This window comes from Cydia pomonella, chromosome 1 (genome assembly GCF_033807575.1).
Source record: "Cydia pomonella isolate Wapato2018A chromosome 1, ilCydPomo1, whole genome shotgun sequence".
In the NCBI taxonomy this organism is placed as follows: Eukaryota; Metazoa; Arthropoda; class Insecta; order Lepidoptera; family Tortricidae; genus Cydia; species Cydia pomonella.
In genome coordinates, this window is record NC_084703.1 from 17,308,302 (window position 1) to 17,328,643 (window position 20,342).

The window sequence follows — 20,342 nt, forward strand, 5'->3', positions numbered from 1 at the left end:
GACGCCGAAGGTAATAGAGTGGACTATCCCCCTACCTATAGAACTCAATGACACCTGCGACTTGTGAAATATTTAGGCACCTCATTGCCCCTACCAACCATACTATCGTACTACGTAGTTGATAACCAATTTTTAAAGAACGACCATTGTATCAACAATTTATAATTACCTACACTTAATGCTTGCAGTTATACCGAAATATAAATAACCTCTCTGTAATTTTTACACCTTCCCTAAAGTTACAATATCTAGAGTAAGACCAAGCTAAGTTGGCAGCGATTTTGATAATACAGACTGGGCAAGTGTTATTTTAAACATTATAATTTCACAGAAATTTGTCGTTTAAAATAAGTAACACTTTCACAGTTTGTGCTATCAAAATCGCTGCCAACTTAGCTTGGTCTAACTTTGTCACATACGTAGACCTGTCCATTTTAATATGGATTTCCGGATTGCCACGTTACTTGTCAAGACTACATATGTGCAAGTTGCGGAAAAAATCCAGAAAGTTGGAAAAGATCTTGGAAATTTAGGAAACTTACATAACGTTTCAGGTTTGATAACTGAAAAAAATGCCTGTTTTGTACGAATAGACAAAAACACGCTCGGATAACAGTGATTTATATTTGAAAAATACATTTTCTTTTCTAAATAATTGACAACAGATTTAATTTTCTAAATAATTGGTGTTACCGCTTCTAGGTTTTTTAAACATCTTAATAGGTTTTTCATCGATATTATTAATTTCCTACTTAAGGTAGTTATTCTGTAGTTTTTATTCCATCAGTAACCTTGCGTCTGGATTTCGACGTTGACCCACTTTTGATTTAACCAGCCAGCAGTTTACAAAGTGTTTGGGATGTTATGAGAGACTTGTCAGCTTTACTTAAGGGCCAGAAATTGGCTACAAGTGGTGCATATCAGGGATAGAACGCGAGATTTTTGACCGTTTCCCGTGGGACTCCAGTTATTCTTATTTCACGACGTCCTGCATGTGTTTAAGTATCTGTGATAGAAGACAACAAGTGTAGTGGAGGTCCTGAAAGTCCCGAAACCATTTTTTGCTGTGTAGCGTCAAAGAAACAACCGGCTGTGGACGATATGCTGAAGGTTATTTAATGATGTGGACACGCAATTCTTTGACGGTAGGAATATGATACTCTTTATGCCTGGTGGGGTTTTATGGCATGACTGCAGATCGACAGCGACAAAGTGCGTCACTAACACCTTCTGTCTCTTAAGCTTGTTTTTATGACGAGGGGTTCCGCCAGATGCAGAAAAACGGCTCTTGCCATACCACAAAGACCATCCAGCTCTACTTCCCCGAAGTTGGCATCGTCATAGTGGACTGACCAGCTTTTACCTTGCACTTCATTCACACAAAACACGTGTGGGACTATAAAAAAAAGGTTAGAAAGCAAGATCCTGTACTACCCAACGTTTAAATAGACTCTGAAAACGGAATGGGAATAAAATAAAAACATAAAATTATCTTGGGAAATTAATGAAATCTGTTACTGTTACTGGTCATCCAAATAAAATTAAGAAAATGAAATTTTATATTAAATGACAAATTATTCCAAGTGTATTTTGTTTATTCTTAGAAAATAAGGTTTTTTTCAGTCATCAAACTAAAACAAATATTTTTTTACTTACGTTATATATAAGCCATAGCTTTCAGGATGGCAAGTACTTACACAAATGGAAAAATTATTGAGCGGTGAAACCAAACATGTCAGTGATTCCGTTTCTCTGCTCGCGACAGTATTAGTAAGGACTGACGTGTATTTACAGAAATACACCAGTGTTTATTTTTTAATAAATTACATATGGTTCCAGATACTCTAATTAGAATTTCAAAAGGTTTTACAATAGAAATGGTCCGAAAGAATGAGTTTGCCGAATATGAGTGTTCGGTTCAGATCTTACTGAACGGAATATTCAGCCCAATTACGTGGTTCATCGGTATCACTCTAAGAATCCAAAACGCTAAAGATGAATAGCTTAGGAAGCTATTCATCTTTTTAGCGTTTCCCTAGAAATAAACAGGTCCAAAGGGAACAAATATTCAACACTCATATGGATTAAATATGTCTCATCATGTGTTTTAAATAACGGAAAAACGTATCCTGATGGAAGAGACCTATTTGTACTAAATTTTACAGTGTTGTACTCGTAATAAGACAAACATAAGAAATAGTTATTTGTACAACAAGAGAGCAAAGTTTGATATTTCTTCGAGTGTTTGTTTTGAGTCCCGTGCAAGCGAAAGATTCTATAATAAAATCTTGAGCGTAGTAAGGGACTCAAAAGCTCACGAGATGTAAATAACTTTGATCTCGTGTAGTACACAAAATTTTTCACGTCAGTCAGCCATCAAAAAATACAACCTGAAAAAATGTAATCCAGACGGACGGATCACTATTTCACTCATGTTTTCTGAAGGTATTCTAACAATTAACTTTAATTACCGCAATAAAACAAAACGAAAGAAATTTCAATAAAATAATACGAAAATAATGAATTAACGAACATCAATTGACAGTTCAATCGACAACTTTTTTTTTGTAAAAAAAAAACTTTGTAAAATCCGGTCCGAATTGCAGATACTACTATTTGTCAACTATAGTAGAGATCGTTAAAAGTAGTTTGTATAAGTTCATTGTTTTTATTGTAAAATAAAATACGTAAAATATGGTGTTTTTATTAAATTTTAAACTTTTATTTCATTAATTAATTATTACGAATGAAGACTCGTAGGGTGTTTTGGAACGATGCGATCTGACTTATTTTGGGGGTCTATTATAAACCGTCAATATACCGTTGAATTACGTATGCACTTTTGTCTCTTTCTTTTTGCTAATGACGTGAAAGGGATAAAGACAATAGAATCCAAATATTTATAACTTGTATTAGGCCCCGCACGTTGAAATGACATTCGAATCTAAAGGTCACTTGAATGTCATTTTGTCTCACTCGATGAGCAAAATGCGATTTTGCTCACTGTTTTTAAGCAGCAAATTACCCTTGTTCGAGCTGCTGACGTGAAAAGATTTTTGCCTAATATTCGGCACTTTAACAGGTGTCTAAATCTTTATTAACTTACTGTGTAACCAGCGGAGGCATCTCAGAGCTCCAATCAATATCTAAATGGCTAAATGTGAAACAGGGATAGCAAGATGCAAGGGGCGCGGTTGCTCCGCCCTATGCCTACTTCGCCCCAAGCCTACCCTTGTGCCGGCCAAAGGGGAGACTCAGTAAAATGGTTGAAGCTCATATAATGTTTACTGCTTTCATACTGTTACCGCGAATGAAAAAGCATAACCAACACCTACATATGTTAGCACCCAGCTTCTTTTCGAAGGCTATTTGTGGTAATTCGTAGTAGGCTGAGGTCTTCGGTGTAGAAAAGAAGTTTTGTTTTTGTTTAAATATAACTTTACACAGCACAGTTTTCAATCTATCACCTCTTTACTATTTTGGTAATATGAAGGTAAAGGCGCCTAACATAATGGTGTTTTGAATTTTTTTAAATAATTCCAAAAAATTAAGGATATCAAAGCTTCCTAACGACCGAGAATATTTTTTTATTGACGAGTGTTTATTAAACTTTCACTGTTGTAACTTGTAAGACTCATTCTAGTTGATTATAATTAAGAAAATTATCATTCAAACCAAAATGCGAGTCTTCTATGACCGTGGTAATGACAGGCTGTGATTGTGATTCCGCGAACTGGCTGTGTAGACAAGATGCCAATCGTTAACGCTCCATAGCGAACGAAACGTAGCTATCTCTGTCGCACTAATTTGGAACAGTGATAGGGACAGATAACTACGCTAGCCCACGGAGCTTGAACGATTTGCATCTTGTCTAGGCATCATCCAAAACTTTCACACATAGCAAGCACAGGCTGATACTTTTCGAAATCTGGCTCAAAATTCCTATGGTCCCGTCGTACCCGGCTCCCCACGGGAACTTTCGAAAGGTCAACTGGGAAAACTACAGTAAAAATCTAGACCACTGCGTTAGGTGGATACCGGGTGCGCTACATTTTTTATATGTATATTATAGTTTGATATATCGCAATTTTGAATAACGTAATATAAGACATACTACTATATCCCCCAGGGGCCCGTACATTTCATGCCGTTGACGGAAAAATTACGTCACGCTACATAGAGTATGATTCCAATTAGTATTTTCGTAATAATTAATCAGTTGTCAACCTCGTTAGTTAACTCATATAGATACTTGACAATCAGTAAAGAAACGTCTAACGGCGATTGTCATCTTATTGTCACTCAACTAAATAGTAAATTATTAGTTTATTAAATAATACATATTTTTGATGCTAAACAGTGTATTTTACGTAACAAGTATTTATTTTTCTGCGCGTCAATAAGTAATAAGTTATATAAATTTGTAGTGTTGTAAAAAAATATTCCTGTATGTTGAATTACGTCAGTTTTGCGTCCACGGCATGAAATGTACGGGCCCTGAATCACCTACTTGTTATCATTATCACCTAATCAACGACATACATAATGTTATTCTTGGTATAATAGTTATAGGGTATATTTACACTTCCTCTAATATACACTGCAATAATTATTACATACGTTAAGACATATTTGTTCTAACTAGTGTTAAAAATTATATTAAAATTGGCATTATGTCAATTACGGTTCAGCGGCTGAATCACGGTCGCATTTTTATCACTTGTCACTTTCGCACTTACATACTTGTGACAAGTGATAAAAATGCGTCCGTGCTACACCTACAGATCAAATCATAATATTACAAAATCAACGTATAATAATTACTACATACTACAGCAACTGCGAAGAAAACAATACCCCGAGGCTACCGTGAGTACTATACTCGTGAATTCAGAAACTAAAGCGAAATGGAAAGAAATCCAAAAAACAGGAGAACCTCACACCACCCATGAACTAATTAAGTCACTTGATGATGTAGGGAGGCTAAAATAGGAAGAAACTGTCCAAAGGATGAATTTCACACACTCCCGTCTAAAAAACCTGGCACCTCGTTAGAAGACTCACCGCGGAAATCGGCCTAAGACAATCAAAGATTCACCCCAATGCAATACAAAGTAGACAAAGTGGTTAAACTATCAAAGACTCTAAACCACAAAACACATACGAGAGACGTAAAAAAGGAGCTAATAACCACCCTAAAAGCCAACGCAAGTACAAGCGTCATTTACTGTGGCCCTGTTCACAGATGTTTTGTGATTGTGCCGGCGACGTTGACGATTTTGAAATTTTCCATGGATGGATTGTTGGCAAAGTTTGGTCAGTTTGATCGGTTTCACTATCGTGATCATTACTTGATTTGTTTAAATCACTCGTCAGTTTCGGTGTAACGGTAATCGTGTCATTTGTGATTTCATTTATCGTGCATTCTGTTTCGTTTGCAATTCTAGATTTTTTTGTGGTTGCGGCGGCCGTTATTTTATCTGAGAGGTAATTTTTTGATGGCTGGTTGGGTTGCCTTACTTTGGAATGTTTAGCCATCATCTCTTTCGCTTTGCGCGTACTGGCTCGTTTGAGGGAGTAGGATGGCATGTTGGCGTTGATAGGTAGATATATAGGTAGATAAATAATAATTGTTGTATGTACTAACACTATATGAGTTTATAGCTCGAAATAATTGATTTTCATTCATTCATAGGAATTTAACCATTAGTCGAACAGATGAACGCATTGAATATTATGAAGTTTGAAGTTATAAAAATCCGATATTAGTCATTTTTGTATACGACCAAAGAATATTATGCGCATAATATATTACAAGCACAGTTTTTACGGCGAATTGAAGCCTTATTATAATGACATTTATGCGAAATAGCTTTATGCCATGTGAAAATATGACAATCCATTTTATGCGAAAAAGAGGCCACACAAATTTTTACCTATTTCCTTAACTATCTTCACTTTTCTTTTCTGTAATTTACTCCCCAAAAAGGCCTCTCGTGGTCGACTTAAAAAGTAAATTAGGTGTCGGCCGTGACAGACAGAAACACGAGTGATCTTTTTAACTTTATTGCACAATAAACATAAACAAAATGGCGGACTTAAGGCATTTTCTATTAGTCAATAATACTTTATTATTATAAGAAAATATTGGTTTGATAAAAAAAGAACTTAGTTGTAGTAGAGCTACATACTGTGATCACCATCGATTACCGAATTCGAATAAGTAATTGGTTCCTGATCACCAATTAAATTTTATCGTATATGTATATGTGTCGTTTAGCTTCTAACTCAAATAAAACCATTCGACCCTCTTTGGAAATATCTACCTACCCTATTACCTTTTCTTAGTACCCTAATCGCAAAATCTGACAGATTTATCTGAGTTTGAAGTTAAGCGACTCATACATACCTATAACACTTATACCAACGCACCTCTCGTTCTACGTTCTAATAGCGAAATAAACAATGAATACTTAAGTATATCCGGCAAAATTAAATTTCCACCCTACCGAAACTTTATTTATTTAAGTTCTCATTGAATTTATTCTGCACCTTATGAAAATCCGTATAGTGCATAACGTTTAACATCTGACTTAAAGACATCTGTACCCCTAGTGTAAATTTATTCGATGGCGTAACGTTACGTACGCGTTTGCTTAAAGTCTAATTTTGTATGGGATTTTGAGTTTCCAAAACGTTCTTGGCGCGCTGTATCTAAATCCCATACTAAATGAGACTTAACGCAAACGCATACGTCACGTTTCTCTGGTTTTATTCGGTTTAATTTTAAAAACGTGTATCTCGACAAAGCAATATTAAGTAGAAAACAGTCAACAATCAAATGAATTAGATTATTTAAATACGTCATGTGTGATATGAACAGATAAAGAAAGATAAATGTATTGTTTCTCTTTCTTCTTTCAATGGAACGTCCTAAAACTAACTAAAAGTGCTATCATAATGAAACATGATGGGTCATTGACCTGTCCCAGTAAAGTGAAGTAGTGTGTATATGAAGTGCGCTTGTGTGAAATGGGGTATTTGACACAAGCTGAAAATTTTCCCATCGCTACCGTCGCCTTAAATAAATTACTGCGGCAGCGTTGAGGTCACCACTGTATATGTCAATTTCATTGATATAGATCGTGTCATTTACGAAGACGCGTGCCTCAACTCGTAATGTCATATTATTAAAGGTTAGATTTGGCAAATCTGCGGGTCAACGTGGATGACACGAACTTGACGCCTTCACCTTATCAGTGATAAGTTATTACCTTATTAACGCTGCTGCAATCACCATTCGAATGTCACCTTTAATCTAATAGCTCTGGAAACGTCATTTTGATTTGATAAGATTGGACCACATTTCTCTCTTCTTTACAATTTTTCTGAAGTACCTAGTTATCGCACTTAATGCGTAGATCGATCATTAAATGACGAATCTTATTTGCATATAACAATAAAAAATCCACTAACACAAAGACTCGTTAAACTTTATTATGTAAGGTTTAGGTTAAAAATGGTAGTAGGTACTTAAATAATAGAAAAATAATACCTCGTGTAAAACATTTCTTATTATTCCAATCATGTTGGCTGCTCATGCATACGCTCGATACGTCATTTCAGGTATTTTGTTATTGTGTAAGTACCTCATTATGTTAGGAAATAGCCATGTAACTAATTATGTTATTTTCATGAAAACTGTGAAAGCTACAATAAAAATGTCTACGTGGAGTAGTATGCTAAATAATGTTTACAGTACATATGGTGCTACTTTACCGCACTAGTGCGAAAATTAGCATATTACGTTACTATGTCGAACATTTAAAGGGCCATATGTACTGTAAAACATTGTACGATACATGTGCGAATAGGTAATTCGCAACTCGTGTTGATTTAAAACACTCCCTTCGGTCGTGTTTTAATTTATCGCTACTCGTTTCGAATTTCCTATTTTTCGCACTTGTATCGTAATGTACTATTAAAAATAAACGTTGTGACGTTAACATGTACGGTCACGTCTGAAAATATCGATACGGATACAGTGCCAAAAATATGTATACACTACCTTAATATATGTGCAATAAGGTCGTGTATACATATATTTGGCACTTTTTCCGTATTGATATTTTCAGACGTGACTGTACCTAGAGTCCGATCACGCTAAGTTTTCATGCCAACTGCTACGCTACGCTACTTTTGTATGAAGTGTTAGTGCCATGTTGGTGAAACTGAAAAATGACTGTTGTCGGAGTCTATGCAGTTTAACCATGTAAACATTATTAGATACACTTTCCTACCGAACTTACAGTTTTACTACATAGATGCCATTCGTGGAGGGAACGGGCAGAAGTTAAAAATCTGTTATTAGAGATGTGCCGCGACCTAGTCCATGATCTCGCTCGAAAAGGAGAGGCCGTGTGGCTTTACAGGAGAGTATTTTCTCCATACGCAAGTTTCGCTATAGGGGAGCGAGTCTACATCGTACGGGCGAGATTCGCAGCCATGTTGAGAACATATTTGCGTAATCAGATGAGAATTAGAAGATATACCGTGGAAATGGTAAGCAGTACATTTTTTTACTTTTTAAATACATACCTCTTGTTCTTGTAATTTGAAGCAACCCTATCAGAGGGCTATCATCGTTTTGGTTATGAAAAAAATGAAAACGAAAAGCTTTCGACCAATAATGCTGCATAGAGCCAGAATGTTTAGGCGATTATCACGCAGCGATATAATCATTAGATTCGATTCCATTTTAGTTATGTATTCTGTAGAAGTAATTCCTAAGACTGTTAGCTTAACAACTCCCTGATGTCAAACATAGTCTACTTAAATTAAATTAGTAGTATTTTACATATAATTACTAACACACACATAATACCACTTTAAATATTTTAGTTGTTACGAAATGCATTAGTTTTACAAAGACGCACTCAGAGTATATATGTCCTGAACGACGAGTTGATAGAATTTGATATAGAGATCAGTAATGAAGGCAATCCATTAAACTGGACGAGGTTCGAAAAACATAACTGCCACGTAGCGGGGCCGCCATGCGAACTCGTGCCCACAAGAGACGGCTACAGGAGGCGGGGCGCTATGGACCAAGCTCTTCAACTTATCGAGAACAGAAGAAAACTCATCCGAGAAAAATACCAACCGAAGAAGAATAAACCCCCTATAGATATTAATGCAGAACTCAATCGATCAATCAATTTTAAATACACGACTTCATCTGGGTACCCAAACCAGCAAACGGATGCGGATTTCGTTAACCTCGCGCCCGATTTTATGTCGTAATCGCCCAATTTTGATGATTAAACAGTAACATTCATTTGTCTATTAGTTTCTCGCCATGGACACAATCCTCACTTTTATTGGAAGTTGGAAGCGTGCAAAGCGGGTGGTGGGGGAATCCGGAACGAGCACAGCGCTTGATGTGGCCAAATATGGCAAAAATCCTACGTGTGTTTCTGTCAATTCCTATACTATTCCGTTACCTATTTTGTTCACGTTTTTTGCTTTAAAATCATATTTACGATAAACATAGGTCACGATCGCTGATAAATGGTAAACTGCAATAATACTGGACGAAACCTTGGACTAATAATTCTGCGGACGTAGTATCGGTAAAACACAACTAGGATTCCATCATCCACCAATTTCCTAGTATTTACGCGTGACACACAGACATTGACAGTTATCTCTATGCCCTCATCCACCAATTTGCCGTCAGTCTGATCGACATGTCATTTGAGTAAATTGGTGGAAGATAAATATAAAATATGCCGACATGCGTGGTCAAGTGTTGTAAGAATAGGGTTGTTTCCAATTTTTTGAAACGTTCGTATTACGTTCTATATTAACTAAAAGTTGCCCTAAAATTCAACTTTTATACTAAAAATGGCTTTAAATATGTTAAATTAACAATATATATTTTAACAGATGATTTCGCGCCCAAAACGCTCTTTGAAAATTGTGTGACGTCACAGTTTACGGTTTGACACATAACTACATACACATGTAGAAGATACGAACTGTCAACTGATATTTGTCATTTGTTGTTTATCGCCTAACTGTCAACAGTGTCAATCCGAGAGTTGTGATGTCATCAGAAGCTTCAATGATGTTTCGAATTGGTCACGTGACGTGTGCCAAAAGATATTTTAAATTCACTATTTACAAAAATATGGTCATTACAGGTCCCCTAAAAGTAGTTTAACATGTTCTTATAATCCAAAAGAATTTATTGGGATACAATTCTGCCCTAAGATTTGTAGATGGAAACAACCCTATTATACAGATCGGACGAAAAAATAAGATGGGATAACTTTTCATAGGTAAGTTCATCAATTATCATGTTATCGTACGTAAAATCACGATATTTCAATTTAAATTTCTGCGGAACAGGAGTATGACCAGTATGTTGAATAGGGTAATTTACCGAAAGTAGGGTAATTGATGCCCTTCTTATTAAATCGTTTTTTAATTTTTGTAATTTTATTAGCCTACATTGTGTCCCACTGCTGGGCAAAGGCCTCCCTTGTCTTCCGCCACTCGTCACGAGCGTCACGTCTTTGTGCATGCTCACGCCAGTCGCCACAAAATGAGTCCAGGTCGTCTCGCCATCTCGTTTTTGGCCTGCCTCTGCCGTTATGTACTTATAAAAGATTATTTAGATAAATGGATAAATTATTGATTGCGAATTTCAAAATAAGTCCGTATGGTAATTTCCCGAAACAAATGAGATTCAAGACACTTTTATGACTCATATTTGATAGTAAACCTTTGTTATGTACCTACGTAAATCAGATATCTCTAATGTCTTTTAACAATTGATTTCATTTAATGTTAAATATTATGATTTTATAAGTGTTTGCACGCGGTGCATGTAATTTGAGTCCGTAGATATGGTGCGCATGTGTTAAGACTTATAAAAGCATACTTATAAATACGTAGATATTTGTAATTTAGTCTATATTTGATTAAAAAGTATTTCAGGATGATTTATACTTTTATAAATTAATAAATAATCGATATTTATACTTTTTCGATCATAATTTGTCATGTTTTCCGAATCGCAAAATATTTTTTTGTTTAAAACTTATGGTTTAAAGATATGTTTCAAGTTATATGTATAAATTCAGAACTATTAAGTTATCAAGTGACTTGGTTTTAAAATATTTGAAATCAGTCGATGTAAACAAGGGAGCTGGGCCCGATAAAATACACCCTTTATTAATAAGGAAATGCGCTAATACACTAGTAGTTCCCCTTACAAGAATTTTCGTGCAATCAATTAATGAGGGGCGTTTTCCACAAATCTGGAAAAAGGCATGGATTACACCTATCCCCAAAGGCAATGTAAGTCAACATATAGAAAAATATAGACCTATTTCCAAATTGTGTCAGTTTGGCAAAATATTGGAAAAAATTGTTACTGACTAGCTCTCCCATGCCGTGCGCCGTCATATCAACCCAAACCCACCTGGGCCCTCTGTTATTTATATTATACATTAATCTATGGTTTTAACATAAAATGAGTTGATTAAAACCTGTGAAGAAGGGCAAAACTTTTATACTTGAAAGCATCATAAGTATCCCCAGGAAGAGGATCACGAAGTGGGCCATCAAAACATAATGAAACATAATTTTTTTCATTGAATTTGTAACGATACAACGACGAAGAAAATTAACCGAATAATATAAAATACACAGATAATTCTGACTATTTTCAATAAAGCAAAAGTCAAGTGTTTTTAACATTAAAAACGAAAAGATTACGCACATTGGTAACTGTATTATAGTAAACATTTTTAAAGATAATCTTTATTTTGTTGAGCTCATTATTTGACAGCTCTCCAGTAGTTGCGAACGGTAAGCGGCGCTGCCACGTGCACGCTCCCAATACCCCCGTTAGCATTTGTCTTCATTTTCATATTACTTAGCGAGTATCGAGTATGAGCGACCTGTTTCCCTCTCTTCATAGCATCCTCAGGAGATGCTGGAGATGTTGCATGGGGACTGGAGGAGGATCCAGGAAGACTTTAGCATGTCGATAACTGTAGCAAATTATTATTAAATATAAATTATTAGTTTGTATTTTGTACCAAGTATCTATTAGTTTTATCTTCAAGTTTACATTTTATTTTCCAGAAATTCGTCGTAGTTTATTTTATACTGTTTGCAGTAGCAGTAACACCGGTACCTAGGGTCTAAAAACGTCTGCGTGTTCGAACACCCTAGGAACTCGTGCGCGTGCCTGATCATAGTGGTCATCTTAGATGTGATTTAGATTTGAAACACTTTTCAAAGTAGTGTAGAGAAAGTAATGCCTACATGCTAGCTAGTACTGATGTTAATTTGTCAACACCGAGGATCCCAATACTCCCTGACATCGTAAATACCGTATGAAATTGTGAACTACAAAATCTAAAAACCAAATATGCTGATCATACCTATCGTAAGTACATTCTTACTTGCCAATACATGTATAGGTACCTAGTTGTTAGTTTCTTATCAATTATTACTAATAAACGTTCACAACATGGGTAATTATTGTTTTATATTGCAACAGCAAATATAGCTACCTACTACCTAATTAAAAATAATAACGAACCTCCGGTTAATAAAAATCTTTGTCATTTTATCATGTAAGACATGTTGACTAGTGACGCGCGATTAATCTGTTCGGCTTTTCTTTTATTATGTATGTATCTAAATACGTATTGATCTAAATTAGTAGGTTGGTAGGTAATTACTTAATTAGTGTGTGTACCTAAGCCACTTTCACACTTACATTCATTGTGCGCTCTTCGACGCTGACTTTTTGTATGGACAATTTGCTATCCCAGATCAAAGACCATATTTTACGCTGTCGAAATGTTCCAAATCGTTATAATATAAATACTTAAAGAGGGGGAGATTATCTATGAAGAACCATTCAGAAGGTTCTTCACAAATATTACCCAAACCTCCTTTAAATTACTACCTACAGTACCTACTCATTATTTGCTTCCAGTCTTGCTGGAAGGCCACGAATCATGGATGGGCCGCTATAAAGATAAGAGTCTTCTCATAGATATAAGTCGAATATTAGTCTCTGATCTCGTGCGTAAAGCAGAAACAGTATGGGGTTTAAAAGACAACTTCGGGAAGTACAAAACTTTTGGCATTGGAGAAAAAGTATATCTTATACGCGTGAAAATGGCACAAATGATTCGACTGTCTATGCGAAGTCAACAAAAGTTTAGCACACGGACAACCACTCAGGTAACTATAAGTTATAATTATAAATGTAATTTGGATGAGATAAGAGCGACAGATAGGTAAGCTAATGGAAAAAAAATGTGCATACACGGCCTTCACTATGCGTCGTATTAATTATCCGTTATAGTATGAATTCGTTAATTGCTTATTTTTGACACAGAATAGATCGGAGGTAAGTTACTTTTCTCAAAATTGGACGGCAAAGTCGACTTTGCCGGTTAAAAAATGAGTCACGAAGTGCGTAGTTTAAGGCCAGTCAAAAATTTAAAAGTTAAAAACATTGCAGTGTCGATCTCGAGACTGTCAAGGCCCTTTATCTCAGGAACGCGTGGAGGTATCGAGTTGAAATTAAAAAGCATATACTCAGGCCTAAGGTCCCTTGAAGATGTGAAAAAAAAAACTTCTAAGTTAACGCAAACTAAGGTTCTTCACCAACCATTTTTTTGATAAGGTGAAAGTTTTCGGAAATATTTAATGGCTTCAAAATAAGAAAAATGTGTCCTCGCTCATAACTTTTGAACTATGGGTCTAAGAAATATGAAAAAAATATTGAAGCTAGAGCAATGATTTTTTTTCAACACAAATTATTATTATTATTAATATCTGTGTTGGACTGTTTAGATTTTTTTGATATTTTTGTTTCTTATGGCGTTAGTGCAATTCAAATATTCGCAAAAACGGCCTAATTTACCAGGCCGCAAAGAGAAGCATTCATAACTGAAATCAATCAGCCTAAAAAGTTTTGGAGGAGGAAAGAGTCGAGTACGAAACAACGTTTTTTGAGATTTTTACGCAGGATTTTTTGCCTAATCTGACGTTGTCCTTATCGCACTTGTTTTAGGAGCCGCTCCCGTTAGCGAGACGGATATATTCACCAAAAATATTTAAATCTCAGCTACCGTATTCTTTTAAATATAAGTTTTATCTGTAAGCAGATCAGTGAAGGTCGAGCTTACTTCTATGTTTCTATTACCCCACCTGACCTTACTTAAACAATTTTGAAAAATTCTAGTTGATACGGAATTTGACAAATCTTCAAAGAATGTGCCAGGAACTCTTTCTTTTCATGGATGAGTTGTCAAAATATGATAGTGAAATAATGACTCAGGACAAAATAAGAAATGTTTCGAGAATCGCAATTGGCGAAAGTTGCCAGGCGGCCGGGTCGATGGCAATACCACCATCAGTGATGGACAACTATCGTCGCCAACTGGTCGATGCCAGAAGACAACATATTGTAAACACATATCTGCAGAAGCCACTAAAACCTCCGATCGACGTTGGGAAGGAAATGAGTGAATCTCTTAACACAAAACTCAGAGGACCCAACATTCAACACCGAGATGGTGATTTTATGGATCTCGCGCCAGATATTATGTAAATCAGGTAGGTACCTAAGTAATATCACTGGTAAATAATAGTATACATACATATGATTGCCTTCTTACAATGCATTTAACACTTTCGATGCGGCAGCGCTAAACCCAAACGTACTGCCAGTGCATTACGTTACGTGTCATATACCTACTTTCCGTCAATGATATTAATGCTGGACGGTTCCTCACTAAAAGAGTCCAAAAATTCAAGTACTCAGGTCACTGGGTCACGGAGTTGCTAACTGATGATCTTGAGATGGAAAGAGAGCACCTAGCGTTGGCAGTCCGCTGTATATGCTGGCCCGCCCGTCGTTTTGCACGATGTAGTGAGAGCGTAAAAAGGCATACTGCTAGTCATTCTACTCGTGTACACTATGGGTCAGTTACACCTAGAGGTAACGTATTGCGAGTGCAATATAATAATGCGGTCAGGGTGCTGATGGGTCTACCACGTTACTGCAGTGCGTCCGGCATGTTCGCGGCGGCGGGCGTGCCGGGATTCCACGCCATCTTGCGCAGCAGATCGGCCTCGCTAATGAACCGTGTACGTGGTAGCACCAACAGCATCCTGAGTGCGCTGGCTGAACGGGCGGACTGCCTGATGACACGCCCCAGTGCGTGAAGATAATAAAAATATTATCGTTGTATCGACAAACTTTTTATTATCGTAATTGTTCATGCACGCAAACACAACAAATATTATTCATCCATTTAAGTTCAGATAGGTACTTAACAGATAATTAATTCCCAATTGATATAGATATCAAGGACTTGAAATGTTCCATCTATAAAATGTTGTAACGAAGCAGATATGTTAACATTGCGCAGCACTGTCACTATGGCCAACTAAAGCGCTGTGTACCTGCCATTCAGTGCGGTACGGGTAGGCAGTAGCGTAGCCCGGGATTATTTATATGAAGCAAGAATATCGGGAAACAATTATGTATTTATTACTTACACGGGAACATAGAAAAACAACCTACGCGCTGGGGGTAAGACAAAAGATAGAAAAATAAGTAAGCTTAGAGTGTTCACTCGATACATAAATAAAAACCCATTTATGATAAATTTTACTTTGAAAAAACTGATTTGTAATAAGATTTAAGCGTAACAAGTATTAAGTTATAAGCAAGTTTTATACTTATTATTAATATGTTTTACCATACCTCTTGTAGAAACTTATGTACATATGCAGTAGGCACGATAAGCTTAACATTTAACTGCCGCACCGCACCGGCGGAAAGTCGAATACGGCCAAATTCCGTCCGTAGAGCCACACGAGAGTCGAGTCGAGACCGACCGTAAGAGACGTAACTTATTGGCATTTTGTTTTTGGCAGCGGGCAACACGGATTGTTTACCTGACCTATTGCAGAAAAACAATATACTAGGTATTTAAAATTTTACATAAATTGACAATATGTAATGAAAATTTAACTAAATAAATAAGAAGGCCGGAAATGTCATGTTTGTGTTTCCCTTCACGCAAGAAACATGATGACAATTCGGCATTTCATACCCTCAAAAAATACATTACCCTCCTTTGCATCGCAGTCGCGTAAAAAGACGACTACAGATGCGTACAAGAGAACATAGTTCGCACTGTTCGCAGTTGTAATAGGATAGGTAGGTACCTGAATAAGGTATCGATTGGGCGCTAAGTAGATTCCGCGGGGCGTGCCGACGACGTTGAGCCAGCGTCGCGCCCTGGGGCTGACTCGTCTCCAAGTTTTCAAGGAATATTGATAATGCGATATTCATTAAACGTCCGGTGAACTTGTGATATTACCAGCTCTGTAAGGATTATACTCGGTAGCTCGAAGTCGATTAACTCTGCGGGCATCCGTTCAGTCTCTAGACAAAAGAGCTCCTATAAAGATGTAGGTAGGTAGGTACCTACTCCATTCTAGATAGGATTAAACAGAAGCAAAAATGGGTCTTGCTTGAGCATACTCTATTGTATACTTAGAGCAACTTTTATGTCACATGTCAATCTCAATCAATAAACTATGTCGTTGAATGAGAAGGTAGGTACCTAACATTTTATAATTTAAACACTACAAACCTAGTTCTAAATAAAATATCGAAGCTGAAAATACTTTCACCCAATTACTTAATCCACCAATTATTTAAGTGACATTCATCATATCATGATTTGTAGGTACCTAATACAAAAATGTAATAGGTAGTAGGTAGCTAACCAAACATATAATTTCCATAAATAAAACCTAAAGAGACAGAGGCTAACAATCGGTTGCGAGTTTTGGAATGCCATGATTCTTACAACAATATTTTCTATTTTTTAGGGCTCCATAGCGAGCAAGTTTCGCCGTCTATCTGTTCGTCTGCGGTTCAGAGATCGTTAGTACTAGAAAGATGACATTTGGCGTCGGTAATTACATATTTCAATTACTTAAAACAATAGTACATTTCGATGCTAGTGCGAAAAGTACATATGTCATTACTTGAAGAATGACATTTCCGCATTCGTATCGAACGACGTTTTTTAATAAAGTTGCGAAAAAATAATAATACAACAAGTAATTTTTTTAATGCATGTTCTATAGACTATAAGACAGAAACAATTATAAATATAAAACATTGTACTACTATTGCCTCAGTATCGTTATTTACAATTATTTGTGTATCGTACATTTAAATTGTACAAAAACAATATCGAATATTGCATTTGAAAACTTAACTTCAACTTCTTCAACTTCAAAAATCGTTTATTCAAGTAGGCTTAAAAATAAGCACTTTTGACAAGTCAGTATAGGTACAAAAAATAAAATATATCTATATATAACAAACATTCATTGGATTTTAAATAAGAAATAAATAATAACAATTGGTAACAATTAATCAATGTCAAAAATTACATATAAACAAGAGAATAAAAGTCAACCCGAAGAATAATAAAAAAAAAACAATATAAAAATAAAAATCAGATGTTAACTCAGTCCCAAGCAGTTTTGTCATTAATATAATCTTTGATGCTATAATAAGATTTACAAATTAATTTACTTTTAATGTATTTCTTAAATCTATTCATTGGAAGATTAGTTATATTATTTGGCAGTTTATTGTAAAATCGTACACAATTACCTTTAAAAGAATTTTTGATTTTTTGCAGCCGTGTGGTTGGTATTGCTAACTTGTCCTTGTTTCTTGTGTTAATATTATGTATGTCACAATTTCTCTTGAAGTTATTGATATGCTTATGAACATAAACAATATTTGCATAAATGTATTGGCAGTATACAGTAAGTATATTAATATCCTTAAACTTATTTCTAAGAGAATCTCTAACCTTCATTTTATAAATTGAACGAATGGCGCGCTTTTGCAGTACAAAAATGGTATTGATTTCAGCAGCATTACCCCAAAGCAAGATGCCGTATGACATCACACTATGAAAGTAGCTAAAATACACCAATCTAGCTGTTTTTTCGTCCGTTAAGTGACGGATTTTGCATACTGCAAATGCTGCAGAACTAAGTTTGCCTGCGAGAATATTTATGTGGGGGCCCCATTGCAGCTTAAAACATGCTTGCAGTAAGAAAAACGCCTCTGCTTTGACAAGCGTTTCGACAGCTATTCCGTTCCATTCAGACAACTTATTAAGAACGGTTTTTCAATATTAAAAAAAAAGTGTTATGATGATGAAGAGGTAAGTGTTAAAATATGAAACATGTATATTTTTATTATTTTTACATTAACAGTAGGTTTTTATGTTCATTGCTTATGATGTCCGCAAAGAAGACACCTGATTCTATTCATTATTTCAATCACATCGACAAAGTGGTAAGTATAAATAAATATTAGACAATTATAGGGTTTCTCCCGTAAAGTTACGTGTTTTAATTGAACCGTGTAGATGATTTTATTTTGCTTTAGCACTATGGTGCGTGGTGTCGTCTCAAACGAGTATGGGGTTTCAAATACCAGAATTGAATTAAAGTTTATTTTTACAATAATTATTAATAAATCTATTTATTGACAATAACAATATACATAATGGATATATACAGATGAATACTATAACTAATATAAAATATATATTAATTATTTATATTTGTCCCTGATCTGAACATCTCCTAGAGTCTAAAATGTTGTTTGATTTCTATTTTTTTTTTTTAAGTATGTACATTTAGATGACCATAATTGTGTTAATTCCATCACGTATACATATCTATTTAGTCGGCCACATAATTCGGCAGGTAAAGTCGCTGTCTAAGTAAGCAATGACTGGAAATAATAATTATAATATATAATATTTTAACAGTTTGTGGTTAAGGTGTGCATTACAAACATAATTTCCCATTGTTATTTATTAAAGCTGCAGATTGAAGAATTTGTTAGTAGATAAGTGGGCTGAAGCCCACAAGCAGGTCACAGATGCAATCACCGAACCGCGCATGTGTCCCATTGTTTAACGATCGTTGTATTCGTCGTAAGAGAAAAAACCCCACCGCTTGCGCAGCCCCGACCCATATGGCATACAATAACAAATTCTTAACCCAAAGTAAATCAATGTATATCCTCGCGTTCCGTTTTAGTGTAGCGGGCGGACTGCGTGCAGTTGTGGTATAAAGACGTCCTGCTGCAGTCTTTTTGTTTCACTTAGGGTTAAGGGAATTTAGCAGTTTACATTTACCACTACAAATTAGTATTACCTAATATTACGGTATTGGTATTACGGTGGTATTACCTAATGGTTATCTATACACGCTAGATAAGATACCCACTTAATAAAATTGACATGTCGCGGGTCACTTACATTGTACATTGTACAGCTATTATTTGAACACTTATGTCAAGCTCATTAGTGTGGCAGCATTTCTTTCGAACTTAAGAATGTTAAGAAAATACTTAAAAAATACATATATTATATTTAATGTAAAAACCCGCCAAGTGCGAGTCGGACTCGCGCACGAAAGGGTTCCGTACTATTATCTAAAAATCACTTTTTTGTATGGAAGCTGTTTTTAGTATTTGCGTCTTTATAGCGGCAACAGAAATACATAATCTGTAGACATTTCAACTGGCTAAGTATCACGGTTCATGAGATACGTCCTGGTGACGGACGGACGGCCAACGGAGTCTCAGTACTACTAGGGTCCCGTTTGGCCCTTTGGGTACGGAACCCTAAAAACTCATTGGAAATTTCATCATAATGCCCGAGTCGTAAAGTTGCGTCGACACGAGTGTACCATTCCATTTTGTTAATAACGTGGAAGAAATGTATGTACTTATTTATTATAAAACTAAATAGTTTTTAGTAGGTAGGTAATTAAAAAAAACTTCTTGTAATATAAATATGTGTATGTTCATCCCCCCATATTTGAAGAATCGATGGTATCGCATAAGCGACGTTACCGTTCAAGAGTACAACAATTATTAAAGGGCAGCGTGGGCCGTATTCCGGTGACGAGGAGACAATATGCCTTTATTAATTCAGAGGTTGCTACCGTAAAGTCGACTCTAAACGTATTAATCCATGAACCAATTCTTGTTTGTAGAAGCATAGTACTTCCTGAGGCACTCCACTACGAATGTCACGGATCAAATCGACAATAAATGTCGAGTATTTACTTTACATTTAGGTTCTCTTTTACGTCCATGACGGGTGGAGGCAGCGCTCGAGTTCTGTCCATGACAATGCATCTTCGTCAAAGGCTCTGTTATTTTAACC

The 20,342-nt window shown here is 35.8% G+C and overlaps 2 protein-coding genes across 2 annotated transcripts; both read left to right on the forward strand.

The window, feature by feature from the left end:
• The first annotated feature begins 7,514 nt into the window (after positions 1 to 7,514).
• Positions 7,515 to 9,343, forward strand: LOC133529643 (uncharacterized). Its single transcript, XM_061867408.1, has 3 exons — positions 7,515 to 7,641; positions 8,312 to 8,562; positions 8,902 to 9,343. The coding sequence occupies exons 1-3, from the start codon at positions 7,587 to 7,589 to the stop codon at positions 9,301 to 9,303; spliced, it is 708 nt and encodes a 235-aa protein (XP_061723392.1). The 5' UTR covers positions 7,515 to 7,586; the 3' UTR covers positions 9,304 to 9,343.
• Positions 9,344 to 11,491: 2,148 nt separating this feature from the next.
• On the forward strand, positions 11,492 to 15,519 carry LOC133517060 (uncharacterized). Its single transcript, XM_061850205.1, has 3 exons — positions 11,492 to 12,712; positions 13,025 to 13,275; positions 14,285 to 15,519. Exons 1-3 carry the CDS (start codon positions 12,664 to 12,666, stop codon positions 14,651 to 14,653), a joined length of 669 nt encoding a protein of 222 aa, XP_061706189.1. The 5' UTR covers positions 11,492 to 12,663; the 3' UTR covers positions 14,654 to 15,519.
• The last annotated feature ends 4,823 nt before the right edge of the window (positions 15,520 to 20,342 follow it).

Bases quoted from the DNA above. Each gene is read 5' to 3' on its own strand.
- LOC133529643 (XM_061867408.1), top strand. From the start codon at position 7,587: ATGTTGGCTGCTCATGCATACGCTCGATACGTCATTTCAGGTATTTTG. The intron at 7,642-8,311 runs GTAAGTACCTCA...CCGAACTTACAG, and splicing joins TTCAGGTATTTTGTTATTGT to TTTTACTACATAGATGCCAT. The intron at 8,563-8,901 runs GTAAGCAGTACA...TAAATATTTTAG, and splicing joins GAAGATATACCGTGGAAATG to TTGTTACGAAATGCATTAGT.
- LOC133517060 (XM_061850205.1), top strand. From the start codon at position 12,664: ATGTTGACTAGTGACGCGCGATTAATCTGTTCGGCTTTTCTTTTATTA. The intron at 12,713-13,024 runs GTATGTATCTAA...ATTTGCTTCCAG, and splicing joins TTCGGCTTTTCTTTTATTAT to TCTTGCTGGAAGGCCACGAA. The intron at 13,276-14,284 runs GTAACTATAAGT...GAAAAATTCTAG, and splicing joins GCACACGGACAACCACTCAG to TTGATACGGAATTTGACAAA.